The sequence below is a fragment of the Lineus longissimus genome, chromosome 1 (genome assembly GCF_910592395.1).
Source record: "Lineus longissimus chromosome 1, tnLinLong1.2, whole genome shotgun sequence".
Lineage (NCBI taxonomy): Eukaryota > Metazoa > Nemertea > Pilidiophora > Heteronemertea > Lineidae > Lineus > Lineus longissimus.
The window spans coordinates 11330678-11356775 of NC_088308.1; the positions used below are offsets into that span (position 1 = coordinate 11330678).

Below are 26098 nucleotides of genomic sequence, written 5' to 3' on the forward strand. Positions count from 1 at the left end.
AAAGAGCATGTTAAAACTTAAAAACTTAACAAGATTTGTTAATTCTGTTCACTGATAAGTATGGTTTATTACATCATAAGTTGGTATATTGATTAGTCTTAAGTATGCATATGATACATAAAAAGAATATTGTTAATCAGCACTACAAGCTACAACAAGAACATTTTTCAAGATCCACTCATGATAATTTTATATTTCGTGTTTTGATATCTAATTCATATGCCTCTTGAGCAGCAATAAAATTTCTACAATACATAATCTTCATACAGTGTAAGGGTTATTGATGTAGACAACTCAAAGACCCTCTCTATTAAGGACACTCTCAGGACAGAGAATTCCTCTCTCCTTATGGAAAGGTGTCCTGATAAGAGAGGTCAAATTGAATGAAAACAACCAATTTGGGACCAAAATAATGTCCTTAGTAGAGAGGTTGTCCGTTATAGAGAGGTGTCCGCTAAGGGAGGTTCTACTGTACAAAGAAGAGCCTTTTATGTACATTGCAGACACCCATTAACGTCCATTTTACCACATTTTTGCCAATCAAAAAAGGACCAGAAACCAAATATCAAAATCATATAACCCTTATTAATTCATGATAACAATACATGAAAGATTTTCAGAAACTAAAAATCCATGGCTTATCTGCATAATTTATGCAAATTAGGCGCGGTCGCTTCCAAGGATGAGAAAATCAGTTTTTTGAAATTTATTCCTTAAATACTAAAATCACTGTAAATAAAAATTTACATGGCAGTTCAAACATGACGGTGAATGTTTCACTGACATGATGAAAGTTGTTTACAAAAATTGCAAGTTGTTTACAAGAGAGTACCGTGGTCATTATGAAAGTTGAAATGTGATTGGCTGCTTCACCTTGCTTTCTGTGGAAAGTGTACAATAGACTAACCAATCAACATGGCTTTTACATGAAATGTCAAGTGTGTTACATAACATTTTGAATGAATGTAACTTGTCCAGAATTAAATTCTGGACAGGTAACATTGTGTATACTGATATACAAATACAGTAGAACCTCCCTTAGCGGACACCTCTCTATTAAGGACACCCTCTCTATTAAGGACACTAGTTTTGGTCCCAAATTGGGTGTTTCCATTCAATTTGACCTCTCTAATCAGGACACCTCTCTATTGAGGACAGCACTTGTCAGTCCGAAGGGTGTCCTTAATAGAGAGGTTCTACTGTACTATGAATACCAAGTTTAAACAAATTTGAATTCACAATAACTGCATTACAGCATTCTGGACAAGTTACATTGTGTATACTGATATACAAATACTATGAATACCAAGTTTTAAAAAATTTGAATTCACAACAACTGCATTACAGCATTGTGTATTAGTGGATTTTTATATACAACTGGATCATAAGTATTACGAACGGTGTACTTCTTTAAGTCCCAGACTTCAGAAGTAATAGACAAAAAGCTTGTTAAGTTGAGTTCGGTTCACATCCACTGCATGACACTCATTATGCGATAGATATATCTTTTTACCTCAGCAGCCAAGAGACAATATTTAAATAAATTACAATGTAATGTACAGATAGTATTATTTACAAGTCTCAGCCATATCACTTCCTATTTCAATGATTTTACCTTTTGATAAGTGAAGCAAAGCAAATACAGTAGAACCACTCGGGACTGACAAGTGCTGTCATTAATAGAGACGTCTCCTGATTAGAGAGGTCAAATTGAATGGAAACAACCAATCTGGGACAGAAACTAGTGTCCTTAATAGAGCGGTTGTCCTTAATTGAGAGGTGTCTGCTATAAGGGAGGTTCCACTGAACAATATCTTTGCAAAATATGTCATGGCAACCTAAACACTGTCTTTTTGTATTATTCATTGTAAATCAACGGCTAGGTCGTTTCCAACATGTATTAGGCTGTCGCTGACATGACAATAGCCTAGTGCAACTGTCATGTCAGCAATAGCTATCACACATGATGTGCCGAATAGCCTAGTGCAGCTGTCATGTCAGCAACAGCAATCACACATGATGTGCCTAATAGCCTACTGCAACTGTCATGTCAGCAACAGCTATCACACATGATGTGCCTAATAGCCTACTGCAACTGTCATGTCAGCAACAGCAATCACACATGATGTGCCAAATAGCCTATTGCAACTGTCATGACAGCAACAGCAATCACACATGATGTGCCAAATAGCCTATTGCAACTGTCATGACAGCAACAGCAATCACACATGATGTGCCTAATAGCCTACTGCAACTGTAACAGAAACAGAAATGATTCCATCGTCCAAACTTATAACAAAAGGCAGCAAATAGCAATAGCCTAGTGCAGCTGTCATGTCAGCAACAGCAATCACACATGATGTGCCAAAATAGCCTATTGCAACAGTCATGAGAGCAACAGCAATCACACATGATGTGCCTAATAGCCTACTGCAACTGTAACAGCAACAGAAATGATTCCATTGTCCAAACTTATAACAAAAGGCAGCAAATAATGATGGAGTTTCCCCAGAATGTAGCATAGTCTCGCACTATAAGCCTCATCCCGAAGAATACTGCATGACATCCTAAAGCTATATTCTCCAAGCTCAGTCCAGCACCAACAGGAACACTCAAAGCATAGATCTAGAGATGAAGTAATTACTATGGGGATCAATCTTTAATAGCTAGCAACAGTTAAGGATAGACAGTCATGGCAGTGCTAAACCTTTCACAATCAGCACAACTCCTGATCATCATTTTGCTTCCACGATGGGTAGGAAATGCGAGTAATAACTTTTGGTCAGTTCGATCATCAGATCTTGCGTACATTCAGGAAGCTCCTCGGTAAATGCACCTGCAAAAATCAAATATGCTGTTAGCTTTAATTAGAAGAATCATATGGTCATCTCACCATTATATAACAACAGCACAAGTGCGCACTTCACAAATAAAGAAACTGTTCCAACCTAAATCATTTCAATTAATGGATTCAGTCGCTATGTGTAATTATAATTGCTGCTATGTGCAACAAAAAGATCTCTTGTCCATGGGTAAAACTGGTAATTGCTTGATTAGATATTGATCACGATCGCTGCAATCACCAATTCTTGCATGGGCAACTATTGTCGCATGCTACTTACATCAAAGGAAGCAGCAATTTAAACCGCTCGTTTGCTTACGCCTCAAGAACAAGATCGACATATAATTGACTTACCAGGTGACCCTGAAAATACTGTAAATGGAGGCACAACTGTTTCTGGAGGTAAAACAGTGTTGTCAGCAATAGCACAGCAATCTTTCAGCACACATCTTCTCCCCTGAAGTGACAATTTCTCATAAGTGATTTGAAATTAAATTGTCAATCGACCTTGTCCTCCAACAAGGTTATTTTGACGCAGAGTGGTAGTGCTAGTTAAGCAGTGTTTCTTTTCTTACTCTTAGACTGTTAGAGGGTCAGCACACAATCGATCAGGTCGCTTCCTGTAACACGGTGCCAGCTGGGTGCGCAGTGTGTGGCTTAGCCTGGATGGTATAATGAGATCTGATCAGGAATTGTCTGGGACAAATGCATATTCTTGATTACACCTCAAATTCATTTTTCAATGACATTTAGATTCTCGTCTTGTGAAAAGCATGAAAGCACAGCATTAAGACCACCACTACAACCTGACTTTCACATCTCCTCACTGGAGAAACATCCTTGATTTTGGGGGGACTTCGAAGCCAACCCGCCATATACGGCAATCGTGAAACCAGCAACACTTACAATAACACAGTTCTTTCCAATGTGAACATAAGATCCTACTTGCGCAGCATTAACTATCGAATCCTCCTCTATGAAAACATGGTCACCCACATGAAGTGGGAAGAATGCCACACTGAAAGAAAAGAAACAAAATACGAATTGAAAATCTTGACAATTAAATAATTTTAGAATAATTTTAGAATGAATTTTAGAATTGCAATGCCAACTAGCAACTTTTCTAATGCAATCCAAGAGCAAGCGTAACGAAGATGCTCCTCGAGTTAGGCTGGAATGGCTTGAGGAATGATAAGGATGCAAAGACCGACCAATTTCTACAAGATCAACAATGGGAATGTGCTGGTCAATATGACTGAACATCTCACCAAAACAAATAGAATTACATCACGATGGAAGAAAGTCCAAGTCTTCCTCATACCACAAAATGCCAATGACTACAGGTTCAGCTTTTTCCCAAGAACAATCAAGGATTGGAACCTGCTACCACAAGAGCTTTTCAGCCACAGGACTCCAGTGGGTTTTAAGTTAAACCATGGAAACAAGAGGCCCAAGGGCCTGAGGCTGAGCTTAAATACCTGGGTACAATGTACAAAACATGGAAACAAGTACCTGGTACGTCTTTTACAACCTCAACTTTGTTAACATATTGATAAATGTATACCAAAGTAAAAAGACTCTTGGAGAAATAATAACAAAACGTGCCACATTATAAGTGAAATTATTAAGATCTGGAGCCCTAAACATTGAGGAGAAGGTCAAATCCAAAACCTGGATTTCATGTAATGGAGACTTATAAGATACATCAACCAAGTCACTTTAGCTACAGCCAAAGGCTTTAAATGGCAAAATATGATTTTCAAGATGGCTGCCTACAAAATGTTTTAAAAATGAAGAAAATGTAATCATCATGAGAAAAAAGTGATCAAACCGACAACCCTCGGAGTCATACAACTTACAAGAGCAGGAAATTCAAATCGAGTAAAAACTAGGTCAACGCAGATTTTTGCTCAGTACACCAACTGGTAGTATCAATCAAAACTATTCCAATTTTATATCAAAACCTACTTGCATGCAGACTTCCTCAACTTTATTTCAAGCCTCTATCTATTGGAATAAAGCAACAACAAATTTCTGTAATTTACCCACCTTTAGCCCTGTGGTGAGAATAATTTAAGTCAAACCGTGCTAAATTTTTTGTCGGGTATTTCCTTGGCTGTTCTTCCTCATGGCCAGATTTAAGTGACTAGGTCTTACGGTTACAAAACGTGCACCTATGATGAGAGAAGGAGGGACAGACGCCATTTTTAATAGTTATTTAACCAGCTCTGCTGACTTTTGTCAGCCGAGCTTAAAACACCTTATTGGGCTATCTCTGATAGTTTTCCTGGGGTCTTAAGATTAAGAAGGGGTGTTTGGGGGTGAAAGAGTAAACCATGACAGGCTGTTAGGAAAGTTCATATAAATCATTTAATTGCAGCACCCAAACTTCTAGAGCTCTTTTTGTTATCGCCTCCTCTAAAGTATCATATGAAAATGAAAGTGGCCTGCAACATTATTCGCAATTTTGTTGCCGATGTTAGGGTTTAAATCCTTTTGGGTCACCCTGACTTTGTCGTCTGGCAATTTTTGATTTGAGTATTGCCCTCAGGCTCCAGCTCAAGTAGGGGGAGAAAGATGATACGTTTGCTCACCTAATTGCGGGAACTAACCCCGAGGGCAAGCATCTGTAGTTTTGGCACAATCGATCCTGATATTTGACCAGAAGCATAATTACCTCGAAGGAGTTTACTGGCATCAGATAACCCAGATAATCGCCAGGATACATCTGATAACAGTCTTTGGGAGGAAGAACCACTCCTCTAGCATTCTACATTCACTAGTTTGGGGCATGGAGAGGTTTGGTGGCAGTAGTGAGTCCGTGCTTCTTATTGTGTTCAGTGAAGCTGGTTAATACTTGGGGGTGCCGGATTTGGAGGAAGGAATAACGAACAGAGTCAGTGTCAGGTGAAGCTGGTTAATACTTTGGGGGAGGAGGCATGCTGGATTTGGAGGAAGGAAAGCCAACAGATAGAGAAGCATTTTTATTTCATTGATTATAATTTGGCCGTTATTTTCTTCCCAAATTCAATGCGCCTTCAAATAAACAATATAATTGGCTATTTGCAAACATACTGATTAGATACTTTTTACCAAAACAACACGGAGAGAATAATGGATCCCGCACAAACAGGAGAAACTGAAGATGGCAGTGCTGTTTCCTCCCACGATGATCACTGAAGTCAAGAATTACCATAAAGACATTTCACTTTATGAGAACTTTTACAAGTTCATTGCAGTATTTGGTGGTTATATGACCATCTTTTTTGTCACTATGGGCATCTTTGGTAACATTTTAAGTATTGTGATTTTCATTCGGCAAAGAAAGCGCGATAGGGCTAGCGCTATATATTTAGGATGTTTGGCCGTCTCTGATCTGGGTAACCTGATTGTAGCTCTAGGATTCTGGGAGCAAACTAGCTTGTACTACATGTCGTTTGGTCGCATCATTTCAGTTCGCGGCTGGAATAATATTGGTTGTAAAATACACACGTATGTCTGGCTCAATTGTCAATTCATGTCAGCTTGGACCATCATTGCATTTTCATTTGAAAGAATGATTGCGGTGCTGAGGCCACTGAAGGCCCAAATCATACTGGTCCCTTCAAGAAGGAAGTATGTCATAATGAGTCTCCTAGTTTTTTCTTTGGTGAACTGGTCATACTTATTTGACTTTATTGAAATCGTTGGCCCACATCCGCCAGGCCACCTCGATCGCTCTGTCTGCTTCTACAGAATGACAGAGAAGCCACAGTGGTTGATTTTCTTTCAAATCACCCATTTCTTTACCCAGTGTCAAGTTTTACCATCCATCATCATAACGGTACTAAACATCATCATCATTGTTGGGATTAAAACTAAAGACAAAACTTTATACGGTACGAAAGACCAAACACGTTCAAAGAAAGAGATGCACATCTTGGTAAACTTACTGACCATCTCAACGACTTATGTTCTGCTAATGTCCCCCTTTGTCCTGTTGTGGTGTTATGTTGTATATGAGACACTTTATAGACAATGGGCAGGCTGGAAAGAGGCTTCTTTGGATTTCTTCACTGAGTTATCGGAGTTTAGCATTCAAATCACTTCTATTAATTACAGTGTGAATTTTATAATCTATACAGTGTCTTTAGATTTCTATAGAGAGGAGGTAAGGAAAATATTCAACTGCTGCGGAAGGCCTAGGTGGTCGTTTCCATAAAAAATGACACACACCACCGCAGAAAACTTTCCATATTTGACGGATTTGCAATGATTGAAATAATACACCACCTTGTGGTACTCTCATATGACAAACCCAGCGTACACATAGCCTAAATTACTAGCAGATATCAGGAAACATCATACACACTGTACCATAGCTACATGAAAAAACACTACTAAATTACCAGAAGAAACACAAACCCTGAAGCTGTTTTACACAAATACACAAACACACTTTATTTACATAAGCAACTTAGGTAATGGTCTATATGGTGGCAATGTAGAGCTCTCTGCTATGAATGACACTTGCACAAACACATCAGTCAGTCAATCTGGTTGAGAAACACATATCCAAAGAAGCTCCAACTCGTAGAAACACAGTTATGTACTCGTAGAACGTAGAAACACAGTCATGTACATGTCGATGACGTCACAGAAAAGTGCAAGCCCGGTACCGGAAGTGAGTGACAAAAGACAAGTCACGATTGCGCAAACAGGAAGTACAGATATCCAACGTATATCCACGTAAAACGTTGCGTATAAAGGTTACATGTAAAGGTGCTCCTTGCGGCCGCCACAGACACTTGTTACTAACGATGTAAGCAGTGCTACGAAATGTAGCCAAATGTATGGTCTATGCACACACGTGCTTGGCTCTATGCATAGTTACGAATTAAAGAATTGTCAAAGCTCGAGACACATAGTAAATCTTTCTTTCCATCAGTCGTGGAAAGAACGTAATAGAAATACTCAAAGTTCGGATCCTTGAACACGAATAAAAACACAGGAGCAAACGTCCTCCCGGTCTTCTCACACCACAGCTGTGTATACGAATGGGGCGAGTATAAGAAAACTGATAGAAAATGAACCTATGCACTTACGTAAGAAGGTAAGTGCATAGGCCTAAAATAAACTGTGTTTGTAAACAAGTCTCTTGATGGCGTCCACCACAAGCCAGCACCATACATGTTGTAACAAAATAATTAACTCAGGTCCTATTTGACCAACAACCGAACATCCTCCCCTCTGAAAATCGAATTAACCCAGGTATAAAGATTTTCACTACAAACTAAAAACAAAATCTCTATGTTGCTTGCGCGCGCTAGGCTTGTAGCATTTCACTATATGAATCGTTTGAACAAAGTATACTAGTAGTGCAAACATTATCATCGGAAATTGCAATGACTTCATCATGTCCTAATCTATAAGTAATAATCGTACGCGATAATCTACTGACTATCTACTGGTTCAAGTAACCTTAACTTCTGTACTGGTCGCCGTCTCAGACCAGCAGCTGTCCTCACTGTCACGGACCTCACTAAGTTGTCCCTGCTTGGGTGCAACTCTTCCACTTTGGCCAACGTCCAGTCTCCCTTTCGCATCCCTTCTTCTGCAAAAATACAACGTCCCCAACTTGAAGGTTGTCCCTTACATCGGTCCACTTCTGCATCTGCTGGAGTTGGAGAAGGTACTCTGTTGTCCATCTGTTCCAAAATTGCTTCATAAGAGACTGTTGGTACCGCCAACGCTTGCCAAGTGTGGTCTGTGCTGTAACCTTGTCAACCTCCGGAAGAGACTGGGGGCTTGTCCTATGGCAAGGTGCCCCGGAGTGAGGGGCAACCAATCCTCTGTATCACTCGACACCATGGTCAATGGACACGAGTTCACCATTGCCTCTACTTCCGTTAAAACAGTCATCAGCTCAATCAGGGTGAGCTTCGATTTCCCGAGAACCTTCTTCAATGGTCTCTTTACCGATCCAACCATTCTCTCGTAAAACCCACCGTGCCATGGAGCACGTTCAGTGATGAACTTCCAGCGTATGCCCTCTTGTTCTAACTTGTCTCTAACATCATCCTGCTTCTTGAAAATCTTCTGGACTATGTCTGAAGCCTTCTTAAAAGTTTTAGCGTTGTCCGACAACATCATCCGACATCGTCCTCTTCGGCTCATCATTCTCCGCAAGGCCAACATAAACTGCTCAGTAGTCAGTGTTTCGACAAGCTCAAGGTGTATGGCCCTAGTCACCATACAGGAAAACAGACAAATGTACACTTTGCTTGTTGATTCACCTCCAACTGTGACCCTCACGAAGAGTGGCCCAGCAAAATCGACACCGACATTAGTGAATGCTGGTGCGATTGATATACGCTCCTCTGGCAAAGGTGCCATTCGTTGCTCGATCTTGAGAGGTTCTCGACAGGTTTTGCACGTATTGAGTATCCGCCGCACCTCCTGTTTCCCATGGACAATCCAATATCTGTTTCGTAGACTTGCTAGAGTCTGAGCCGCTCCAGGATGCAAGGTAATCTTGTGGTAATGCATCACAAGCATCTTCACGAACGAATTGTGAGTCGGAAGAACGATTGGGTGCTTCACTTCTTCTGGCAGTGGGGCATAGTTGAGGCGACCACCTACGCGGATAACTTGTGATCGCTTATCCCAATATGGGTTCAATTGGACGATGACACTTGTCTTCTCTACACTCTCTCCAGCTTTAAGCTTCTGTATCTCCTTCTGGAAATGCTTCTCTTGGGCCCATTGTATCCAATGAAGTTCTTCCTTCCTCCTCTCACTCAATCGATCACTCCCCTCATCTGGGACAGTGTCTACATCTTTGTTTGCTTTGTCTCTTCGGTATAGTGTGATCCAACTCCTCAATCTCATCATGACTCTGATGAATTTCTCATAGTCTGAAAATTTCTCCACATATTGTTCTACCTCGGAGTCCTTGATTCTTTGACTGGGCAAAACCGCCAACGAGGTACTTGTTGTCTTCTTCTTCTTCTTCTTCCAATTCAGTGGTCTAACAAGCTGTTGAATCTCTGACACCCGATTAGCAACGAAAACTTGCCATGTATACGCTGGCTTTGAAATCCAGTGCAACACGACCTGAGAGTCAGTCCAACAGATTGTCTTCTCTATCAGCAGCTTGAGTTCATTTCTGACGTATGTCACCAGTCTAGCATTGATGAGCGCGGCAATGAGTTCCAGCTCAGGAATGCTACGTCTCTTCCCAATAGGAGACAGACGAGTCTTTGAAAAGAGCAGTGTAGAATACTTCCTTCCAGATGGTCTATCTTCAGCCAAGAGATAGATTGCACTGCCGTAGGAAGCTTCGCACGCATCGCCAAAACCATGGAGGGAGTAAATTGGATTCTGGAAATCTTCAGGTTTGAGGCATCGAGGAACTTTGATTTCATCGAGGATCTCAACTTGTTCCTTCCAAGCCCTCCATTCATGATCTAGCTCCTCGGGTAAAGGGTCGTCCCATGTCCCTTGTGTCAGCCATGTTCTCTGGAAAATCTGTTTTGCCTTTATGGTGAACGGAAAAAGCATTCCTAACGGATCGTATACTCTGTGTAACTGCTGTAGAACAGAACGACGAGTCTCCACCGGCCTATCGTCCATTCTCTCAAGGAAGGAAAACATGAGGACATCTTCACGTGGTGAGTATTTCACGCCCAGCGTCTTTGTGCTTTCCTCGGCAAATGTTGCAACCTTGTGAAATGAAGCTAAGTCTCTCTCTTCTAAATGAGATAGCGCCTCTGGCTTGTTCGAAATAAATTTTCGCAAAGAAAACCCTCCGTCATACAAAACAGTCTTCAAATCAGTTGTTAAAGTTGCCGCGTCTTCTACTAATTCCTGACCAGTAAGAACATCATCAACGAAGATGTTGTCTTCAATCTCAGCGACAGCTTTTGGATATGATTCCTTCTTTGTCTTCACGTGGTCAAGAATCGTCTGGATACTTGAGAATGGTGATGAAGTGAGACCAAAAGTCACCGTTGTTAAACGATAAACCTCCGGTTCCTTGGACTTGTCCAAACCTCTCCATAAGAACCTCTGAGAATCCTGATCCTCTTTTCTCATTTTAACTTGAAGGAACATCTTCTCGATGTCAGCCACTAATGCCACTCTGTGGCGTCTAAATCGCAACAAAACCCCTGGGAGATCCGGCTGCAATGCTGGCCCTGGCAGCAATGTCTCATTTAACGATACACCTTCATATCCAATCATGGACCCATCAAAAACAACACGCACTTTGGTCGTCGTCTTATCTCTTCGCACGACTGGATGGTGAGGAAGGTACCAAACCTGATGATTGTCAGGCTCTCTATCCTCCAATACCTTTTCGGCTCTTCCAGCTGAGAGCAGGTCTTGAATCTGAGCTTCATACTCGGATGCTAATCTGGGGTCTCTCTTCAGTCTCTTCTCGAGTCCTATTAGACGATTGGTAGCTAAGGCTCTGTTGCTTTTGAGGATCCTATCCTTGTAACTTGGATGACGTGGTAATCCAGTCACATAATGGTCTCCTACTCGTGTTGTCATCATTCGGTGTTGCTCCAAGGCCGAAGTCTCAAGTTCAGTCGAGTTCTTACTCTCATTAGGACGAATGCCCAGGTGTTCAAGGTCCCAATAACGGGTTGCCATCTCAGTTTCATTTTGTTCTTGGAAGCTGACGCGGTGGACACAATAAGTACGGTTGACTTCGGTCTGGGTTGAGTACGACCCACATAGGATCCAGCCTATGTGAGTCTTCTGTGCCATGGGCATTCCTGGAGGCCCTCTGATTCTCTTCTCTTTTAAGATGTTGAGAGTGTCTTCAATGCCCAGAAGAACATCCACTTCAGAGTTTGCCTGGACAGGAAATCTTTCCGCGAGCTGTAGACCCCTCAAATGACTCATCTTGGTGAAATCCACGTTGACAGCATTTATCGGAGCACTTGGCTTGTCCAAAATGTACGCAGAAATTTCGAAAACTTCTCCCTTCCAGCCAGGAAGAATTCCCGATAGATAGAACTTGACCTTCTCAGTAGTGGTAGCCATCACCTCTCCACCTGCCAAGATGAACTCACCTTCAACCTTGGGGCCTCTCAAATTCAATCTTTTTGCCATTGAACGGCTAATGAACGTAACACCACTCCCGGTGTCCAGTAACACGCGACCTTCCGCAACCCTAGACTTTGACTCAAGTTTGACTATGCCGCTCTGCATGACGACATTCGTTGAACCAGTAGACTTGACCAGTCCTGCAGTCGATTCAACTTTGTTCTGATGTGGTACCTTTGATGTAAGGTTAGAAGAACCTGATACATTACTTCTCGCAGCGTTGTCACTTCCACTTCTTTTCTCGAAGTGGAGCAAAGTATGGTGATTCTTCTTACACGATTTGCATCCTCTAGATCGACATGTTTTTACCATGTGGAATCTCGACAAGCAATTGAAGCAAGCCCTTGCTGCTTTCACACGCTCGCATCTCTCCTCAACACGCATCTTGGAAACGGACGGACATGAATAGGATTGGTGTGCATTATCACAAAAGACACACCGACTTTCGGTACTCTCCTGTGTTTGTGGGATCACATTCAAGGCGTGGCCAGATGGACGCCTTTCAAATGATCTTTCCTTTTTTGGATCGTTTGGAAGGGACTCTGACCTTCTAGCAACCTTCACTGCATCTTGGATCTTCTCGATCAAGTCGTCAATTCGAATTGGAAGGTTGGACGGAGCTGTCATTCTCTTTTCTTCTTTGATTCGTTCGCTGTCCCACTTTCTCACCAAACTCTTCGGCATCTTCCTCCTTACTAACGCAGTGAGAATCCAACTAGATCGGATGAGCTCTGGGTCATCGTGTGTCCTCTTCTTAATGCAATTCCAGTTTGCCACCAGTGTGTTCAGCACAGGATCCAACTCTCGAACTGTGGGACTTTTTACAACTGGAACACTAGCTATCTCATTGACAGCCTTCTCAATGCGAGCTAACACATCTCCGTAACGATTCTCTAAGAACTCGATTATTTCTTCGTAGCTTGGGTCTTTCAAACCAGACACCAACTTTGCTACCTCTCCATCGAGTAATGAAATTACAACATGAGTCTTCTCGACGTCACTGTACCCAGGTTTTCTAACCTCTGCACCCACAAGATCTCGCCATTGCTCAGTATCGCCCTTGAATTTTGTGATCTGAATAACTCGCTTCTTGTGCGTCAGCGTGGAAAGAATTTCTTCTAGTTGTGTCTCAGAAACGCCAGTGTTCACTCCGGCGAGAGCCTTTGACAAGCTTTCTGCAAACATTTCTGGGCTGAACTCAGATTTAGCAGATTTTCCGGATGCTTCACTTGCTTCCTGCACAGGTGATAAACATGCCTCTAACCCTTGTATCGAAGCACACATATGATTGTACGCTTTGAGGTATCTCACCTCACCATCATCATCTTTCACCGCTTTTAGGCGAGCATCATTGTCTGCATGATAATCTATTTGATCCTGCACTCCTGATAACTCCCCATAAACTTCCTCAACCCTTTTGAATGAAGAAAGAGCTGTACGTATCGCTATATGCACATCTTTTTCATTAGATTCATCATCAGCAACAAGTGTTTCAGCTTCCTTAGCAGCTGTATCTGTCACAGTGATATATTTTGTGAAGCGACCTCTGGTGATTCGCCTCTTCTCAAGCAACTCATTTAAACTTGGCGCCATATTGTACTATTGTACTTGAGTATGAAAATAAAGACACACTGAGGGGAGGATGTTTTACACCGCACAATAAATGCTTTATACGAGATGACCGGTCGCAATTGGCACGCACCGTTTCTAATCAGCTAGTGCCAATCTCGACAAGAATGCTCCAAAGGTTCTCCACTTAAAACCCACGACGAAATGCTTAGATTCTGATTTAGAATCTCTACACCCGATAGTCCTCGGCTCAACACTACCTTATGCACAAATATGTCACGTAACAATTTAATACCAGTGAATGAATGAAACACACGTAACGTTACTGATCACTATAAGAGTACATGTATATGCAACACATCATCAAATTATATGACCAGAGCTGCACCGTTGCTCAAACAACTGAAATTAACAAATGCACTTATATGCATTTGGCCCATTTCGCAATACACAACTCTAACTCATTGAATAGAACATGATACCAAAATGTCGTACCGAATGAAATATGCCGTGTGAATAGTGATGACACGCACTAAACGACCACACCAGAATTGTAAATGAAAATGTAAGAAACAAGAAACACCTCATTCACATCTCATTCACAGTGACACACACAAAACGCATTCGCACATGACTCATTTACAATGACGCAAACGTAACGTGGCACGCACATGACGCATTCACACAACCGGTACGCTATGAAATACATGTAGGTATGAAAAGTGATGTCAGAAATGCATGAACTTGTGACATAGATCTCTACAAAGACAACAAACAATCACCAATGAATGCTCCTGGAAAGAAAAATTGATCAGCAAAACAGCCTCGAAGAATGTGATCTGGATGAAAAAATCCGGTCGGAGAGACCAATGTACCATAGCTACATGAAAAAACACTACTAAATTACCAGAAGAAACACAAACCCTGAAGCTGTTTTACACAAATACACAAACACACTTTATTTACTTAAGCAACTTAGGTAATGGTCTATATGGTGGCAATGTAGAGCTCTCTGCTATGAATGACACTTGCACAAACACATCAGTCAGTCAATCTGGTTGAGAAACACATATCCAAAGAAGCTCCAACTCGTAGAAACACAGTTATGTACTCGTAGAACGTAGAAACACAGTCATGTACATGTCGATGACGTCACAGAAAAGTGCAAGCCCGGTACCGGAAGTGAGTGACAAAAGACAAGTCACGATTGCGCAAACAGGAAGTACAGATATCCAACGTATATCCACGTAAAACGTTGCGTATAAAGGTTACATGTAAAGGTGCTCCTTGCGGCCGCCACAGACACTTGTTACTAACGATGTAAGCAGTGCTACGAAATGTAGCCAAATGTATGGTCTATGCACACACGTGCTTGGCTCTATGCATAGTTACGAATTAAAGAATTGTCAAAGCTCGAGACACACAGTAAATCTTTCTTTCCATCAGTCGTGGAAAGAACGTAATAGAAATACTCAAAGTTCGGATCCTTGAACACGAATAAAAACACAGGAGCAAACGTCCTCCCGGTCTTCTCACACCACAGCTGTGTATACGAATGGGGCGAGTATAAGAAGACTGATAGAAAATGAACCTATGCACTTACGTAAGAAGGTAAGTGCATAGGCCTAAAATAAACTGTGTTTGTAAACAAGTCTCTTGATGGCGTCCACCACAAGCCAGCACCATACATGTTGTAACAAAATAATTAACTCAGGTCCTATTTGACCAACAACCGAACACACACACCAATTGTATACAAATGAACATGCAAGCATGCATCATGCATTATTACTGACTAGTGAGTGGTGTCGCCTGGCGTTAGAAATAGGAACTGGATTTAGTTGGACCAACAGTTATTGTATACAAACGAATGGCATACCCCTTTAAAGGGTCCACTTGGGTAATATATGAAACATGTTGGATTTTCTTATCCGAAAAGAGCTTCAAGCAGGACCATGAATTCTCAAAACATGACAAATGAAAAATCATTAAACTGCAGTATACAATGCACTAGAACATGATGTACTGTAGAATAAAAAATATTTGCAGCATAAAATTACGCCGAGCCATGGACATATTGGCATCAGAATATTTTCATGAATCAAGAAGTTTTTCCGTAAAATTTCAATTGTCTTATTTGACCTAGATCTCTGAATGAATGGTTGCTTTAGTGTAGATGTCTATGCGGAGTATACTCAATGCCACTGTCAACAGTCTAGTCAATAGTAATTAAGTCTTAGCACACAAAGATGGGCACTAGTCTACTCTAATTGGGGAAAAGTTATTCGATCAACATAGGGCCTATAGCTGGACATCTTGACCCGCAATGTTTTGAGATCGCTAAATCACTCACCCAAACCCTCGACATTTTCCGCCTCAGATGCTGTTTTTTAGCCCAGGCAAGTAGCCTCGATTTTGGACCAATCAGAGCATCTCTTACGGAATGATCTCGGCAACTGCAGTAGTATCCAACATCCTACAACTCTGTGCCAATTAAGCGGATTCTAGAAATGCGCTACACTTGCATTAGTTGGACCGTTACCAAAACAGGCGACAATGTTGAATACCTGTGATCAGCAATGACCTTTGCCCTCTTTAAGTTCTCATAGCACTGTGATTGGAGCACGCGCTGAGAGCGTGCGGAGAAAACAGGAAAATCTGTGGAATCCGTCATGGGTTTGTGGAGCTCGATAGTAGTGATGCAAACACGTAAAAGTCAGGATGATAGCTGGATGGAATGCCAAGATGGCAATAACGACATGAAATTCTTATTGAAAAGCAAGAGATATCGCGGCAGAATATTTTCGCGAGCGTGACCTCATCCTCAACAGGGACAGTACATCAACTCAAGAGATAAAAGTCAGAATCGAATTTGATTCAACAGATAAAAGAGATAAAAGAGTTCAAGAGATAAAAGTCAGAATCGAGAATTTGTTCAGAAAGGTTTACAAATAACAACAATAACTAGAATTCCGAAATTTGCCGGTAGGAAATTTGATAGTCCCCAGGTAGTCGTCATGTCAACAGAGTAGAAAGCGAGAACATTTTGCGCCGTCGTATTCCGATTTGACTGGTTAGTGGTGAAATCTGCTTTTAATTTTGCAAATTAATCGTTTTCTAGTTCTTACGTTGTCTGAATTAAAGATGCTTTCCCAATGCTTGACTGGTCTGGCAAGAGGCATTGCCAGGAAAACGTGACGTCATTTTGGCCATTCTTCTTACCGCACGCCCTCGCTCTCCGTAAAACTTCCTGACATGGTGTGAAGTGGGAGGGCGCACAATGGGAACCACACTGCCGCGATGTTAATAGTTTCTATTTATAGAATTCAGCAGCAGAGATTTTAAGCACGGAAAAAGTAGATTAACTCGGCTAATCTCAATAGATTTTACCCAGGAATGTTTTCAAGGCGAGAGAAACATCTGATTTAAGTACTGCGCTTATTAGATTTCATGTTCATGCCGAAGATTGGCCTAAAAGGTGGACGAAAAGAGTGCATTATCGAGTGTTGGAGAGGTCACGTGATTGTACGAGAAACCTGAGCGAAAACAATACTGACTCCAACTCCCAGAGGGAGGAGCTGGAGTCATAAAAACGCATCTAAAGCATCGAAATATTCTGAGTTTTGAAAAATCGTTTTGCGATAGTCCATGAATCGAATTGGGTTTCTTTAGAATACCTCCATCGTCCCATCGCTCGACCAACTCCTGAGAATAATGACGTCATTATGACGGGGCGGAGCTTATGCTAATGTATCAGCGTCTCGCCTCTGCGCATGTCACAGCGCATGTCAGATTGAATCGCAGCTTCGGCATGTTGGGAGAAGACGATCAGACGACATCTCAGCAAAAAATGCTTCAAAAGTATCGAAATACTCAGGATTTTTTAAATACTTTTGCGATAGTCCATAGATGGAATTGGGTTTGGTGGTGTAAGGGTGATTGATTTCTGGTTTATTTAGCCGTTTTGCTGGTCTACCGCAATAAATGTATTGGTGGAAGAAAATAACAGTTTCGAGAATTCCAGTGATATCAATATAGTCCCCAGACGGGATCTGGGGCCTATAATGAAAGAAAACCATTGCAGAATAAACCAATTTAGCAATTTTCATGAGGAACTTTTCTGGGATGAGGCTCTTTCGAAGACTTTCTCTCAAAATGTTCATTTTATTTTTTCGAATCGGATCTCCTGAGGTGTTGGTTGCGAATATTGTTCCCGCAAAAATATACTTTATGGACTCATGACTGCACAAAAATATTTCCATGTACGGTATTATCAATCTTACCCTTTGCTGAATTTTTTGAAAGGTGGACGGATGACTGCTCTACCACTGATCACACAGTGTCTACCAATCCTGACATTGGCCAAGTCACCCCTGATGATGCAGTCGGACATAATGATTGTCTGAAAAACATGAAAGGATATAATAGGCTACCATACGTGAGATCATGACCAAAAAAACATGTCCAAGAGTGCAAAAAGTGACTGACTAAGATATTATTCAATGAAATTTATAGTGCTAATTATTATAACACCTAATTATTTTAAACCATCAATGACCATGTATGCATATCTTGTGGAACAGCCTGTCAAATCCTAATTCTTAAAGAGTAAGTAGATTGGACCTGCAAAGCAAGCTTTCATTACTGCAGTCACAGTGAGATTGATATGAATAACAATGACCAAGACGGCTTCTCCATTTATGTTTGGCTGGCCAATCCCGCCAAAAAAACGCACCCTGGGTGACAAGCGGCCACCATTCCTCTTTCTTGTATTTCTCATCGTATGACGTCTTTTTTTCAAGATGGCCAACAATATTTTTGGTGCCACAGGCCTTTCAATTACGTGGAGACCTCTACACCCTGTATTTTTTTAGCCTATTTTGGGGGACATGTTTTTTGCTTTTTAGCTTAATTTGGGGACATTTCATCGCGCCAATTTGCCTAGACAGCGACATCATAAATCAAAGTTAGTGACTGATATCACCACATACACCTGAAAAATCATAATTTTAGGGTAAAACTATAAAATCAGGCCATTTGGATGAGATTTGGTTATGTTAGGGGTCAAACAAGAGGCCCAAGGGCCTGGCGCTCAGCTGGATGACCTAATAACATAGGACTGAGGGTATAAAGTAGTAAATATCGGCTTTATACTACTGTTTGAAGGTCAAGAGAACACGTTATACCACTAAAATTTCCAATGCAGAGCTGCCAGGTGGATGAAATATGATTGAACTAATCAGCCATGGTATGTAAATATTACAGGAGGCAACGGAAGATATCCCTAGTTCAGCAGGTTGTATCAGTAGCTTTACAGAAAAAAAGTGTCAGAGAGGATGAGATTTCTCCATGGACAACTGTGGTATGTCCAGGCTGGGTTGTACAGCACAAGGATACAAAATGCTGTCTGTAATTGAGAGGTATCATGATTTAACAGAGGTCAAAATAAATAGAAATTACCAGTTTGGGACTAGCACCACTTTCTTTTTTTTAATAAGGTAGAGATTACAGGAGTCAACAAAATTAATTTTATTGAGAGAAATTGACCTGTCCTGCAGGTAATTGGAATTTACAATACAAAGGGTCGTTTTTCATGACATTGTGCTCTACTGCGTATTCCTGGTTATAGTGAGTCGATCTGGAACCAATCTATCCTTGGCGCAGACAGGTTCAAATTGGCTATATCTTGAATAGATCGAATTGCGATGAAAATCTAATGCAATAAAGGAGCAATATCGAAGAGACAAATTAATCAAACCAATTGTCCACAGACTCGGACCCTGAAATGGCACGATGTATGCGTGCATATAAAAGTATATCAATTGGTCCCATAGAGATGATGAGGCAATGTCAATATGCCTTGTTCCTTAGTCAGCAATATGCCCCTTTTTATACGGAGAAGAAGGAGAACCCAGATAGGCCTTCACATGTCGGCTTCCAAATGGCTCGAACCAACTGTACTATCACTACTATAACTTTAAAATGCGTGCTCCTCCTAGTCCTACATGAAGCAATGTCTCAGCCAAAAAGGCAAAGTTAGCAGCTCCTTGGTAAGGCCATGTCAGGTTCCGCGCGCCTCTTCAGATACATCAAGTATTGAAAGCTGTGGTGAGCTGAGCACATAAAAGACTATGGTCACCTTAATTTGAAAATCCCTTCATAATCAAGGGCTACCTCTGACTAAAACAGCACAATAGACCACCAATTTGATCCAGCTCCTAACTGCGGGAAAACCCAAGTCCAGCAACCAAAAGTACCAAAAAAACATTTTTGTTTACATTTGAACTGCACACATGCATTTGTTTACAATTTCATTTCCCGCGAAATCTCGAAAATCAGGTGACCTGCAATCGTGGATTGAAAATAACATTAACCTCGGTTCAGCAAGACAGCAGGTATACTGGCTGTTCCAATCATCCCCCTACAGCCAGCCGTTCAAAAGGTAATGTTATTCACCCCACATGGAGTGCAAGTAATTGATTAAGCCCCTGCATAACTTAACAGCAATGGCTTGGCTTCTGTGAGTGGTAAGGAGAATTGACAGTTTTTTTATGGGAGTAACATTATTGTGTTGCTTAAAACGTCTACTTTTTACTCATGTAAGAATCGTAGTACTAATAATAACTTCAACTTATTTTCCAGATATGATAACACAACACGCATCTTCATGATCATGATCTTTCTCAAACTAACTGAATGACCTCATCGCCTTGGACGCACAACCTAACCACATATCAATCTGCCCCGACGATCGACACATCCATTCGATTCGATAGCCCTCGATAAAGTTTGATAAATAAAATAGAACTGAGATTTCACAGGAGCACCTGTGAATTCATGACTCCAGGGTTGTTTTGAGGGCGATATTGTAAGAGTTGGTCTTGAGTATGGGGACGTGAAGGTCCGTGTGAGGCACCTGGGGAGAGAAGACTAGTTGAACGATGTGATCATGGAGGTATAAATAATTATTTATACCTCCATGATGGGATCTGACACGGACACTACTATTGATCTCATTATATGAATACCATTTAATTACAAAAAAGTGAAAACAGATCATATCATATTCCTTGGCATAAATTAAAATAGGACTAGGAGTGCGGGAACAAGGTTTTTTAGCAGGAGGAAAGCGAGAACATTTTGCGCCGTCGTATTCCGATTTGGCTGGTTAGTGGTGAAATCTGCTTTTAATTTTGCAAATTAACATATTCGTTTTCTAGTTCTAACGTTGTCTGTAAAGATGCTTTCCCAATGCTTGACTGGTCTGGCAAGAGACATTGCCAGGAAAACGTGACGTCATTTGGGCCATTCTTCTTACCGCACGCCCTCTCTCTCCGTAAAACTTCCTGACATGGTGTGAAGTGGGAGGGCGCACAATGGGAACCACACTGCCGCGATGTTAATAGTTTCTATTTATAGAATTCAGCGGCAGAGATTTTAAACACGGAAAAAGTGGATTAACTCGGCTAATCTCAATGGATTTTACCCAGGAATGTTTTCAAGGCGAGAGAAACATCTGATTTAAGTACTGCGCTTATTAGATTTCATGTTCAGGCCGAAGATTGGCCTAAAACGTGGACGAAAAGAGTGCATTATCGAGTGTTGGAGAAGTCACGTGATTGGACGAGAAACCTGAACAAAGTTTTCGTGCTTTTAGCTGTCAACATCAATGGCTATAATATACTCCTGCAGAATAGTAGAACTAATAGAACTAATTTCCGAAGTTTCCAATAGTTTGAACACAAATCAGAACATCACCCATCAGCTGGACTCAGATCTGCATAAATTACGATAAATAATGAGGTCGTCGCTTCAATTTCGCAAAGAAAGTTGACTCCATTCGAAGGTTGTTTTGACCAAATTCTGTTGAACTCATCGTTATGAGGGCATTTGAACACATTCTCGTTGATCTTTTCTATAAACGTGTGAAGTTTCGTACCAAAATACGTTTCCGTAAAGGCTTAAAAAAGAAAATTCGTCACTTACAAAATCATCGCTCCGGTAGAAATAAAAATGTCACCGTCATTTTCTTGACGATAGTACTCCAGGTAACCTCGGCGGGAAATTTAAAGCGGGGTCATCCGGGGTCAAACAACAGTTTTGCTTACTACCGCCATGCGCGCCAACTGGTGATATAAATCGACACTAATCTATTTTATATCAAAACTTCTGTATCATGAAGACCTTTTCAACTTTATTTCAAGCTTTTATCTGCTGGAATAGAGCGTCAAAAAATTGTTTTTTCATTTACGCATTTTGCCCCCTGGGGGGCTGAATTTGAGTCGAATCGCCCAAATTTTTTTCCGTAAGCAACATTTTCTGCGGTGTTTATAACTCAATAAGCAAGACTAGATTTGAAGTGCCTCGGTTGTATGATTACAAAATGCCCAACTTTGTCTACAGATGGCATGATGGAAGGATGGCAGGATGGGTGGAAGGACGGACACCAATCGAATAGCTATTTGACTAGCTCCGCTGACTTTGTCAGCTGAGCTAAAAACGCTTCAGGAGGGTCATATTATTAAAAAAAAATGAAAAAAAAAAGACCTAATTTGGGGACATCCTGTATGGCCTAGACCGTTATACGGTGTAGGAATCATGTAATTGAGAGGCCTGTGGCTGTGCCAAAACAGAAGGCAATTTAAATCCTAAATGTATTCAAGTGGCGATATTTTGGTCAGTTGTGATTTATCTTGCTGGTGTGTCACTGGTAAACTGCATTTCTAAAAAAAATTTAAAAACGCAATCGGCTTACTCTTGGTCAGTGTTCTCCACACCATTAAAAATTAGGGCGGCCCGCCCCTATTAAAATTGCAGACGGAAAAATCCGCCCCTATCAAAACTGACCCGCCCCTCTTAATTTCCCGACCGCCCCTTTCAAAATTCCTGTTCTTCATCTAATGAACTAGTCGTCCTAAAACATTATTTTAGCATCTGAACATTCCTGATCGCGAGATTTTGTAATTCATGACGTGTTCCATAATTCCGAAGATCGTAAATGTCGGGCCACACCAGCCTACGTCGGTCGCAGCAATAAACGGAACAGCCCCGCATGCTTCACTGTTTACGCCACCGACCGGCAGTTTTAAAGGGAACTGGAACCGCCGAGCGATTTATTCAACTTTTCGACTTTCACCGCTCGAGAAAGTCAAACTTCCAACTTCCTATCGTGTTCAGATTTGTAGCTCCGCCCCCAGTGCCCGAGCATGCGCAGTTCAATTTGTTATTATTGAGAATCATGTGAGAATCACGTGAGTCATGCGATCTTTCATTCATGAGTTTTCGTAGTAAATTCCATAGTAGTGACGCCACTCAATGATTGACAGCTAGGCGCCATGTTTCTTTCATGCCTCGTTCTGATCACCCGATACGCGGGAAATGAAAATGAGGTCATACGAACTGGCTTGGCGGTTTCAGTTCCCTTTATTTTAATGTGCATGGCCAAAACACGTGGTAGCATTCGTCAACGGCCGGCGGCGCAGTTGGCTTTACCGCCAAATATTGTTAACGTTGCGGGCGGTGCGGAGTTAGACGGTTGCGCGATGTAGATTTCAATTAAACTGATGGAGAATATGGTGACTGATTATATATACCTTTCTGAAGGTCGGTACATGGAAAAAAATTATGGAATTATGGTTAGAAAACATTGCCAACGTCCATGTTCGTCGTGATTATGCGGCCGATATCGGAGATTTGCCGTAAATGTTGAATGTTTTGTAGGCGAAGAGGAGTCGAATTCTGCATACCAGGTGCTGGGAAATCGCATCTAAGCATGTTTAAATTCAAAATTTTTCTGGGGGAGAGCCCCCCAGACCACCCCTTCGTGCTCGCGCCGAGGCGCTCGTTCTCGCAGCCTACGGCCGCTCTAGCATGATTTCGAGGTATATATTTTAGTACATCCGCTCCTATTAAACCAGATACGGTGGAGAACACTGCTTCGTAAATAACATTTTATTGCAAAACCTAGTACCGCAACCTGGTTGCTCACCATACTGGAACTGAAAGAGTAACGGCAAACTACCATTGTTGCTGAATCGGCAGTGAGCTTAAATTTTCCATTCCCGCTCCACCAGACACATAAATACTGCATTTTTAATAACTAAAATATGTTTATTAGAAACAATTACCTTTCCATTAAGAACTATGTTTTGACTCCCACACAACACAGACTGCCGGCTAACTTTATTTCCAGAAGCCTGAAAAACAGAAGAAAATTAAACCTTCTGTGAGTATTATTGAATCAGATTGTTAGTTTTTTTAGCTAAAGAACTTTAGCAGGGCCCAGCACCCCGCCCTTTTTCAATGTTCTCTTTTTGCCTTGCCTTTCATCACAAGTGGCTTAGGTGTTCCCATCTGAAGCAGGGCACTGAAACCCGCAATTTTAGCTAGGCTGTGCCAATTTCTCTCCTGCCTTTTCAGACTTCAAGCAATTTGTGAAATGTAAGGACCTGAGATCAGGATTCTAGATGAGCTATGATTAGCCACAGAGTTCCTGTATACAGATATGTTATACTGCAACATTAAAAATCCTACAGTTCATGTGACATTGCCATAGGAGTCCAGTGCTTTTTCTACCGTTTTGAACATGTAGGGCTATTGCTGTTTAGAGCAGCACCACCCAAGCTGTCACGGGCCAAAACGTTAAATACATTCAAAATAAACTGTTCTTCAGAAATCATTATTAAGACCTCTCCAACTCCAAGTCATTATTAAGATTCAAGTCACCTTCTCTACCAGAAGTAGTGGTTCTCATCATTCATACATTCATACACTGTGTGCACTGATCTGGCAGACAAGACATCAGAAGAAAAAAAACATTACCTCGAAAGGTTCATTCAAACTGAACCATGGACAGTGAATGTAAGACCGACTTTTGAAAATGAAAGAAATAGCACAGTCCTCACAGCACTTGATAACATCGCATTGCTTATTTTGATATCTTTTAAAAGATGCATGAAAGAAATACCTCATAGTCATATCTGAGAGTGCAATAAAAATACACGGACTGCACCAGATTTTTTCTCTATCGATCTGGACTCCAATTGTTGAAAGATCTTTCCTCTTGCATCAATTTAATACGACACTTCGGAACTTCAGTGCCGGATATGACAAGGAATTACCTAGGTGATAAAGTGAGCTCCATAACAAGTTATACTGCAAGGCTCTCAGCGAGGTTTAAGAGGCTGCGGATAAGCGGCAGATCATGCCATGAGGGATGTATGATTGAACGTCTGATGTCGGCTGCGAAATTGCTCCCTTTAGGCTGGTTACTCTCAAGTGTAACCGAAAACCAATCAAATGCACACACTCAGAACACGTCAGAAGGCCTAAGCCGACTTTGGACAATGCCATTAGCAACAGTGACCCTTTGTTCCATGTGAAACGCATGACTGGTCAGCACCCAAACAAACTTCTTTGAAAGGTCGATTGGGCATGACACTTCATCTTGACAGGACAGACAGGAGACAGAGCAAAGACAGACATTGATTAATTCCTTCATGTAATACGACACTTACAATACACTTTAGACAATGGGACTGGGAGTCTGCTAAAATGTGGAATCCGGAATGATTATGTACATCCAATTGCTCTGCAGTTGGCAGAGTCTCCCATTGTCTAAAGCGTACCGTCGTCACTTCTGGGCCAACTCTGTAGTGTAACAGTGTAGGCCTAAGTGACATATCGACATAGGGCCAATGGGCCGACGGCTCATCGAGATCGACACTGAGGGCTCATTGGCCATTGCATGCGAGGATCTTTTTCTTGGTCAACGCGAGGATCTTTTTCCTGATAGACTGCATGCGAAAATAAATTTCGGCTATTTTGAAAAGACCTTTTTATAGGCAGCGTAAGTTTACCTAGACATAAAAGACATGTTTTTAATCAAATCATCAACAAAAGCATTCATCATCAACATTGGAAGACATGGATGATGGAAAAAAGGCAACTGAATGCAGTGAATCGCTTGAATAAACTTGTCTATGTTTACTTTTTGCCATGGTAAACAAACCTTGCCTGTGAAAAGGGTCGCTTCAAAATGGCCGAAGTTTGTTTTCGCAGGGTGTCTATTCTTGGTCATGCAAGCCAATGGTCGGGACATGGTATGGTACATCTGACATGCCACATGGTGTACCTAGTTGCCGTTAGCATGACTGACGATTGTCGACATCATCATTGAATGACGATGGTTCAGTTCCCTGCCCATGCCCATGGGCATGGCCATGGTATGGTTCGTGGGGTGGAAAGGGTCAGAGGGTAGACTGTTGTTGGGACTTCAGTTCTCTTTGAGTTAACTTGCAAACAAAACATTAATAGCCTCGGCTAGGCTTGCCTTTTAACATGCTCATCAAATATAGGCCTAAGCATTAATTATCGTGTAGGCCTATATTGAGGATATTTGTGCTTGCTTCTGAGATACATTTTTCTTACAGTTTCTATATATTGAGGCTTGCTGTAGTAAATATCACCAAGTTCCATGGTAAAATAGGTATTTTGTTCACATCAAAAATAATTTTTCAAGTCTACTGCAGCGCCACCTATCCACACTTAATCGGAACGAGTAATGCATTGTGGGAAATGCCACGTACTTGC

The 26098-nt window shown here is 41.4% G+C and overlaps 1 protein-coding gene across 1 annotated transcript; it reads right to left on the bottom strand.

Moving 5' to 3' along the window:
- LOC135488188 (dynactin subunit 5) lies at nt 1-26049 on the bottom strand. Its single transcript, XM_064772681.1, has 6 exons — nt 25937-26049; nt 23635-23703; nt 17791-17909; nt 3749-3860; nt 3197-3299; nt 1-2836 (listed from the first exon to the last, which is right to left on the bottom strand). Exons 1-6 carry the CDS (start codon nt 25982-25984, stop codon nt 2736-2738), a joined length of 552 nt encoding a protein of 183 aa, XP_064628751.1. The 5' UTR covers nt 25985-26049; the 3' UTR covers nt 1-2735.
- Nucleotides 26050-26098: the final 49 nt, after the last annotated feature.